At 51.2% G+C, this 9187-nt stretch overlaps 1 protein-coding gene across 1 annotated transcript; it reads left to right on the top strand.

Moving 5' to 3' along the window:
* The first annotated feature begins 1959 nt into the window (after positions 1-1959).
* LOC123107854 (lamin-like protein) lies at positions 1960-3055 on the top strand. Its single transcript, XM_044529759.1, has 2 exons — positions 1960-2267; positions 2469-3055. The coding sequence occupies exons 1-2, from the start codon at positions 2099-2101 to the stop codon at positions 2795-2797; spliced, it is 498 nt and encodes a 165-aa protein (XP_044385694.1). The 5' UTR covers positions 1960-2098; the 3' UTR covers positions 2798-3055.
* Positions 3056-9187: the final 6132 nt, after the last annotated feature.

Below are 9187 nucleotides of genomic sequence, written 5' to 3'. Positions count from 1 at the left end.
CGTGAGCTCAACGTCCCGCACCGTTGTTGCCCTAGCGAGTGGGAAAAAAGGCCCCGTCGCCATCGACGCCACGTGAGCTTTGCCCGATAATGCCCTTCGGTGGCGGCGAGGGAGAAAGGCCACGGAAGGTCTACGAGTGGTGGCGCTAGGGTTTGCTCTCGGGCCGCTCACGGAGCGACATCGAGAACGCGTTATTTTGTCCATGATTTAACCCCACGCGACGGGAATAGTTCAGTTAACTGAATGTTCACTCCAACACGAATTTCGGCATAAATTAAACATCAAAATTAGCACTAATTTTAAGCATGGATTAAACATTGTTTAAGCAGTGCACTGAACAGACACAAAACACTATACATGACCATTAAATAAAATTTCCGCAATATGTTTGCCGGAGCATTTTCCGGCAGATCCCTCGATAGGGTACTATGGCTAGGCGGTATACCGAGGGGAAACCATAGAAGATTTACTCGGATTCTGGGCGTCAAAGTGGAGGTATATCCCTGCCTCCTACTCATTTGTATTGATTGGGTAACTATATTGTTATTGTTTATACCCACTAGCCTAGCCCCGACTTATATGGGCAACAGGGGCTAGGTTTACATGATCATACACTTTTAGGGTTACGAAGGAGTCCTCTTGGAAGGCAGCTTGTTTGTCGTGTACTCTCATGTCCTTCGGGTCTTCATTTTCTATGGGCCCATAGGCCGATATGACAGCCCAGGGCATAAACCGGCCTAGGGGGCCGGCCTGTTTGGACTGGGCTCCGGTATGACGAGGCACTCTTGAGTCGTAACATCGTCAATTTTCATAGAAGTTGTGTGTAGGAATAGCAATTCTGAATATTTTATATATTTGGCTTGTTTTGTATTTTGTGAACCTTCAAACTAAATATCGATCCTATTTGGAAATGAATGGACCGTTAGTTTCAAACAGGATGGGTTCTTTTGTATTCTGTTACTACTTGAAGTTACTTGATTTTGGCTAGTCAAAACACGTATTATAACCTGTCAACATGCGGTTGGATGATTAGAAGAACAGTGACATTCTCAGTCCATCAAGGTTCAAGTCACCGGTGCTCGTATTTTTCTGAATTTATTTCAGGCCTTACGGTGATGCACGTTCAGTGGAAGAAGATCTTTCTGTCGACTATGAAGACGTCTGTCACAACTTCGTCAATTTCAAAATAATGTCCCGGCTCAGTCTTTCGAAGATGCTCATAGGTGCACGGTGTGCGTACATGCGTTCACAAGGATAAGCTTATGTATGAGCGTCTGCGTCCGTAATGTATACAATGTGTTGAAGAAAATCAGCAAATCGAATCGACTTTCGAAATACGCTGGGATGGCCGCCATGCCTATCAAGCGTCCAGACCACTCCACCAGTGGCTACCTACCCTACCATGCGCAGGCTCTGTGTTGCGATGTTGCAGACCGACGCCGGCGGCCACACGCTCCCGCCCCAAAGTCAGTCACCACAGGCGAACGCACCACGGTAGATCTAGATCCCACGGGCGCACGGCCCCTCCAACCACGGATGCGCGCGCACCGGCCCGGCGACCGTGCGCCGAGACCGCGCCGCGCCGTGCGCAGGCACCACCCGACCGCACGGCGGCGACCCACCACCGCAGGATCCGCGAACGGGCGGCCACGATGGCGTCTCCCCGGCACACCGCCTCCAGAGTTCCAGACTCCTGCCTGGACCCCGCTCCCACGGGAAAAAAATTCTATGAGACCAGGTCTCACGGATTAGCAGGTGAGACCCATCCTAATGGATGACACATGACATTCACAAATCACAAAGCATCCACTCCACCCCTCACCTGAAACCAGGGGAGGAGAGATTAGATGCTTTGTGATTTGTGAATGCCACATGTCATTTATCAGGACGGGTCTCACCTGATTTATATGATCCGCTCCCACGTGCCCCCTCTCCTCTTTTTAAGACCGCGGTCAGGCCGGCCACCGTCCCATCCCATCCCATCCCACCACCTTCCTCCTCTGCCCCCGCCCAGCGCGTTCCATTTTGAAGCAGGAAACAGCAGCGCGCACATCTCACTGTCCCTGGTTCGTCGTCCGACGAGGAAGAGGCGAGGGTGATGGAGCGGCGGAGGGCTGCGTGGGCCGCGGTGCTGGTGGCGGTGGCCGCGTGCGCGGCGCTGCCGGCGACGACGACGGCGAACAAGATCAAAGTCAACTGGCTGCCCAACACCAACTACTCCGGCTGGGAGCAGGAGCACGGGCCCTTCTACAAGGGCGACTGGCTCGGTACGTACTCTTTACGCCTTGGAGCTCGAGCTGTAGCCCAGCCGCCGCCAGCAGATCTGGTCGCCGGAGCGCGGCCGCGGAAGGAAATGCGAGGCCTTTCTTTCTTTCTTTCTTTCTTTCTCCGCCGCCGTATTACTCTAATCTCCGGCCGGCCGGCTGGCTGACTGACTGACTGACTCGGGGCGTCTTGTGCACATGCAGTGTTCTACTACACGGCGGGGCAGGCGGACGTGGTGGAGGTGAACGAGTCCGGGTACAACCGGTGCGACGCCAGCAACGCCATCTACAACTACAGCAAGGGCCGCAGCTTCGCCTTCGAGCTCAACGAGACCAAGACCTACTACTTCATCTGCAGCTTCGGCTACTGCCCCGGCGGGATGCGGCTGGCCATCAAGTCCCAGAACCTGCCGCCGCCGTCGCCGCCGCCCTCCGCGCAGCACCACCGCTCCGCCGCGCTCGCCGGGCCGCGCGCCGGGGTCGCCCTCTACGCCGCCGTCGCCGTCCTCGCCGCGCTCCTCAGGGCGGTCTAGTGTAGCCGGTCTGGCGCTGGTTCTGAGCTCGTTTGTTTGATGGATTGGCTCGAAGTTTCCCCATTTCTTCATTTCTTTGGTGCGTGTGTGCTAGGATAGCAGAGTGGTAGTGCCACGGGCGGGCGTTCTTGGTTGATTATTAGCGGTGTGGATTTGCGGAACCAAATGGTTACCGGCGCTTTGATTTATCAAGTGTGAGGAGTGCACTGGACTGGAGAGGAGAAACTGTTTCTATGCTAATGATGATTTGTTTTGCTCTGTGGAGAAGTAGTACTCTCTTTTTCGGGGTGCTATCAGTGACTTCGGCACGGCTGGGCGGCTGGCCCGTACCACCAGCTGGAATTTGCGCGCGTAAACAAAATTGCACATGCCGTGCAGAAAACGCTCGACGAGTGCCGAGATTTCAACATTGAGAGCATCTCCGGCCGTTGGTCTCTCAGGAGGCGCAAAAAAACGCTTCATGAGGCGAGCCGGCGCAAAACGCACGCTGGGGTATAATGTCACTTAGTTGCGGCGCCCACGGATTTTGTGAAAGTTAAAGTGCAGCATAAATATGACACAAATTCAATCATTTTCAGCGAGTTCATACATATTTCGGCAAGTTCAAACCAAATTCAACCAAACACGGCGACAGTTCATACATATTTAAAACATTTTACAAAAAAGAAAAAACACACTACTAGGCCTGTCGTCTCCCTCGCCTCGCCGCTCGTCGCCATTCTACATGCCGAAGAGGCTGTAGAACCGCGTGTAGCCGCAGTCGTCGTCGCCCCCGCTGCGGCCGCTGTCTCTGCTGCAACCCTCCCCCGGTTGGCGCGGCGGGTTGGACGGTCCGGGAGCGTCCTCGTCGTCGTCGCTGTCGAGGATCACGACGCATGGCTGCCTCGTCTACGCGTGGCATGCGCGGGGACGCGCGTCGTCACGCCGTCCGTGAGGCATCAATAGCGGAGGCTGACCGGCGGGGCAGCGCGCGACAGCTTTGGCATTGATTCGCCGCGGGAAACGAGGCGATGAGGACGACGAAGCGGCGAGAAGCGAGACGAGTCGCTGGCAAGGAGGGCCCGCGACTCTTTCATGCCAAAAACGATTCGCCCAGCGCAACCGAGCGCCCCCAGCGCGCCGGGTTCGGGTTGGGTCCGCCTGCGCCATTTTCAGTCCAAGCCGGCGAAAATTAAACCCTTGAGACGCGACTGGGTCGATTTTTTTACACCAACAACCGAAAACTTGCCTGGGGCCTTGTTGAGGGCGTGAATGGACATGCTTTGAATGACCGAACCAGCGTTGGTATGCGAATGCGGAAATAGGTGGCTGATTATCTGACGGTTAGGATACGCTATCTGCTCGTCTTAAATACTTCTTCCGTCTGAAAATACTTATCATTAAAATGAATAAAAGATAATGTATTTAGATGTCATCAAAATAAATAAAAAATATATCTAGATATATATTAATTTTAAATATATTTCTTTTTATCTATTTTAATGATAAATATTTTCGGACGGAGGAAATAGAAGCTGTCCACAGATCGGCCAGTGACCGGCTTGAGGACCTGACTGGCCGGCAAAAGCCAGGGCAGGAGCGGCGGCACGGTGCGAACCAGCCAAGCTAGCGGTAGGAGATCACATGCGTCCGCGTTGGATACCACCACATGGCCCGGTTTCAATGCGGATCGCAGGGACAGAGGATCCACTAGTTCCACATTTGTTTACGTCGCGACCCGTGCTTTCCCGTCTTCATTTGTGGGCAGGGCAATGGAGCATGGCGGAGCGTCTACGACACGGACTTGCGTTGCTCGTTAAGAGCAACTCCAACGGACCGACTAAACGCACGGTGATTATGTCCGTTTTTTGTCTGTTTAGATTAGCTGTCTGTCCGGCATTTGCCCTGTTTTTCATATGGGTCGGCAGCGCGCCCAACGCGTCGACCCATATATGCAGGCGTGGCCGGCTGGCCGTTCAATTTTGCATTGCATTCTCACATATGGTGAATGAAAATTTAACAAATAAAATAGTCCGTCCAAATAAATAGTATAGTTACAGGCCAAATAAAAATAAAAATGTTTCACATAGTTTTGCAAAACGAATAAAAAAGATACATCTATTAGTTGCCAACATAAGTCCACATATACTCAACCAAATCATTTTGCAGTTGCACGTGAGTTTCTCAATCACGCATGTCTTCATGAAACTGAGGGCCTGTTCGGCCGCTCTCCGCGGAGCGGAGCCGGCGGAGCGCCCTTTTAGCAGCTCTGCGTATTATACCTAGCAAGCCACTCCGCTCCGACGCGGAGCCGCGGAGCGGAGGGAGTCCGAACGCGGCCTGAGTGAACTGCTCAAATGTTGCCGCTACTCCATGCTCAGGCACAACATTCTCACCCTGAAACTGAAAGCCTTGATCGTACAGACGTTCCGGGCGCTCGTCTTCTACGATCATATTGTGCATGATCACACAAGCAGTCATCACCTCCCATAGTTTCTACGTGCTCCAAGTATTAGCAGGATACCGAACGATGCCTCATCGAGATTGCAAAACACCAAAGGCACGCTCGACATCCTTTCTAGCACTCTCTTGCTCTTGGGCAAATCTTTTTCTTTTCTCTCCGACAGGGTTGGGTATTGTCTTGACAATAGTGGTCCACTGAGGATAGATACCGTCACCCAGATAATACCCTTTGTCGTAGGTGTGGCCGTTGACAGTAAAGTTCACCGATGGGATGTTTCCTTCGGCAAGCCTAGCAAACACCGGCAGGCGCTGAAGCACGTTGATATTATTGTGTGATCCAGCCATGTCAAAGAAAGAGTGTCATATCCAGAGATCTTGAGAGGCCACGGCCTTTAGTATGACAGTGCAAGCCCTGACATGTCCCTTTTACTGCTCTTGCCAAGCAGAAGGGCAGTTCTTCTACTCCCAGTGCATGCAGTCTATGCTGCCAAGCATTCCCGGGAAGCCCCTGCTAGCATTCATCACCAACAAACGGGCTGTATCTTCAGCTGTCGGCTCCCTTAAATACTCAGGGCCAAACACAGCAATCACAACCTTGCAGAACTTATACAGGGACTCTAGGCATGTAGACTCGCTCATACGGACGTACTCGTCAATGAGATCACCGGGCACTCCGTATGCAAGCATTTGATGGCGGCAGTGCATTTCTGATAAGGGGAGAAACCAATCTTGCCGACGGCATCCTCTTTGCACTCGAAGTAGTCATCATAGCCGACCACCCCCTCTCTAATACGGTTGAAAACATGCCTACTCATACGGAACCGACGGCGGAATTTGTGATGTTTGAACAACGGGTTTGTTGTATCAAAGTAGTCCTTCCAGAGAAGGAAATGCCCGCTCTCCCGGTTACGATTCAACGCCGGAAGGTGGCCTGGAATGGAGCCACGGAACAACGGCCGCTGGTTGTTGAGGTGGTGATGGACCAACACAGCAGCCAATATGTAACGCCCCGAGACCGTTGTGCCAGGTGTCCTCCAGTTATTCGCCGGCGTTGCCATGTCATTTGCTTGCGTGTTGCTTTTCATCATGCCATCATGTGCATTGCATCATCATGTTTTCGAAACTTGCATCCGTCCTGGCCTCCTCGTTCTCTCTGTTGTCCGTTCTGAGCCCAGACACACTTGCACGCGCTCGCGGCATGTCCGAAATAGTATTTTATAAGTGGCCGGAAAATGTTCTCAGAATGGGATGAGAGTTGATGTGTGGTCTTATTATAGTGTAGATAGACCGCCTGTCAAGTTTCATCGCATTCGGAGATCGTTTGATGCCCCAACGGATAACTATAGCGGCAGTATAGCCGGTCTAACGTCGGACGTTTTCGATCTCCGGAAACCGTGTCGGGCTGCATCTCTCCCCTTTCCTCTCAGACCAAACCGCTCTCCACAGTCCTCCTAGGCCCAACCTACCCCTCTTTGCGCCGCGCATAGACCTCTCGTGCGCGTCCGAAACTTACCCGGACCCGACCCGGGCAGTCGTCACCGTCGTGTCCGGATCATCCCCAAACATCTACAAAACGTCTCCGTTTTTCTTTTGGGATACCTAGCCTATTTTTTTTCCGTAATCGGAGTGACATAACCGCCCTAAACCGATTTCATCAGCTATAAATATAAGGTCCAACCCTAGATCGTAGGAGTCTTATCCCATCAATCCCACCGCGCCGCCACTCCACCTGTTTTTCCTCGGGATCCCTCCCGGACCAACCCGCATCAAACCCCCGATCCAAAAAGTATCCTCTCGATCTCTCCCCACCAACCGAGGCCTCCCCTCGATCCAACCCTCCTCTGCCTCCCTGCCCGTTCTGGATCGGAGCCCGAGCAGATGAGCCCCGTCGCGCCCTCTCCTTCCTCCGTTTTTCCTCCTCTCTGTATCTCATCTCTCCCTCGTCGCTGTCTCGTGCAGAAAACTCGTCGCCGGCCTTCCCTGCCTCGTCCAAGTGGGGTTTCAGCGCCTCGCCACCCGGATCCAACCATCTCCGCGTCATCCGCGCCGCCCACCCTGCCACGCTCGTGCCCGGGTCCAGCCGCTGCTGCCCTCCCGACCTTCGTCTGTTCCGCGATCCTGCTGAAGCCGCACCAAGTTCTATCGCTGCTCTGTATCGCTGCGTGCAGCTGATCCAGTGGCTCCCCAGCGCCTCGTTCGTCCTTGCCAGCGCCCGCGTGTGCGCAAGGGCCGCAAGGCTAGGGGCGCCCGGCTCCTTCCGCTTACCCAGCCAGCCAAGGGCCAGAATCGCCATGGCCGCCGGCCTCTGTTTTCCCGCTGTGAGCAACTTCCTCCATAACTGAAGCTTCGTTCTGTTCCTAGATCCGTTCTGGCATATAGGTTATTTCAGAGTTGTCACTATGTTCCACCACAAGCAGATCAGCTAGCTTACTGGTTGTTCCCTCGAAGACACATCAGGAGGTCCTGTGTTCGAGTCCCAGGCTGCCCTGTTTCTTTTTTCTTTTTGCCAAACAGTCACTCAACCACTTGGGCCAAATCCTCTTGGGCTGCTGCGGTATGCTGCAAACCGGCCTGTGCGTGTTTTTTTTCCAGTTCCAGCGAAATTAGCTTTATTCCTGGGATTTTCTGTTTTGTTAAAAAAAACCCTAAACTTCATGCATTTAATATCTCACCAACCGTGCATCTAAATTGAACAAACTTAATATGAAAATTGCTTAGAATTGTGTGTAGTTTCATATTATGTCATTTTCATCTATGTTTAAAATGTTTAAAAAGTTGTTTGTTTAAATTTGCTTAAATAACTTGCTAAAATGATTTAATTCATAACTAAATAACCGTAACTCGGATTTTAACAAACTTTATATGTAAATGGGGTAGAATTTTGGCTAGTTTAACATGGTTCACTTACTTTGCATGTTTAACAACTCTAAAATTTTGTTTAGGGCAGAACAGTACCAAACCTAATATATGCATATGAGGAGTTTCCGGAATTGTTGTTCGGTGTTTCCGGCCTCATTTAAACTTGACTAGATAGGTAGTTTTCATTTGCTTCACCCTCTTGCCATGTTTTACAACATTTAATATTGTTATGTACATAAACGAGATCGAACTAAATAACTTGTCGTGGTGTTTCGCCAATATGCAACTCGTTCCATATTGAGCTCCACTTAACTTGTAGTGTTGTTTGTGCACTTTGCCATGCCATGCATATTTAAACTGTACATGCATCATACTTGGTTGTGCATCATGCCATGGTTATGTGATGGTTGTTTACTATGTTATTTACTTCTTTTCGGTGTTGCTTCTTCGGGTTGGTTCCGATAACGTCGTGTTGTGAGGATTCGTTCGACTACGCCCGTTTGTCTTCTTCATTAACTCGTTCTTCTTCCTTGCGGGATTTCAGGCAAGATGACCATACCCTCAAAATCACTTCTATCTTTGCTTGCTAGTTGCTCGCTCTTTTGCTATGCATATGCTGCGATACCTACCACTTGCTTATCATGCCTCCCATATTGTTGAACCAAGCCTCTAACCCACCTTGTCCTAGCAAACCGTTGTTTGGCTATGTTACCACTTTGCTCAGCCCCTCTTATAGCGTTGTTAGTTGCAGGTGAAGTTTGAAGTTTGTTCCTTGTTGGAACTTGGAGATGTTGTTCCTTGTTGGAATATCACAATATCTCTTATTTAATTAATGCATCTATATACTTGGTAAAGGGTGGAAGGCTCGGCCTTATGCTGGTGTTTTGTTCCACTCTTGCCGCACTAGTTTCCGTCATATCGGTGTTATGTTCCCGGATTTTGCGTTCCTTACGCGGTTGGGTAATAATGGGAACCCCTTGACAGTTCACCTTGAATAAAACTTCTCCAGCAATGCCCAACCTTGGTTTTACCATTTGCACTAACAACCTACCACCTTCCCTTGGGTTCTGCAGACTCAAGGGTCATCTT

This window comes from Triticum aestivum, chromosome 5A (genome assembly GCF_018294505.1).
Source record: "Triticum aestivum cultivar Chinese Spring chromosome 5A, IWGSC CS RefSeq v2.1, whole genome shotgun sequence".
NCBI classification, from domain to species: Eukaryota; Viridiplantae; Streptophyta; class Magnoliopsida; order Poales; family Poaceae; genus Triticum; species Triticum aestivum.
This window is presented reverse-complemented; position numbering and strand designations above follow the sequence as displayed.

Coding starts and splice junctions, on each gene's coding strand:
- LOC123107854 (XM_044529759.1), top strand. CDS start 2,099: ATGGAGCGGCGGAGGGCTGCGTGGGCCGCGGTGCTGGTGGCGGTGGCC. Junction 2,268..2,468: donor CTACAAGGGCGACTGGCTCG/GTACGTACTCTT, acceptor GTGCACATGCAG/TGTTCTACTACACGGCGGGG.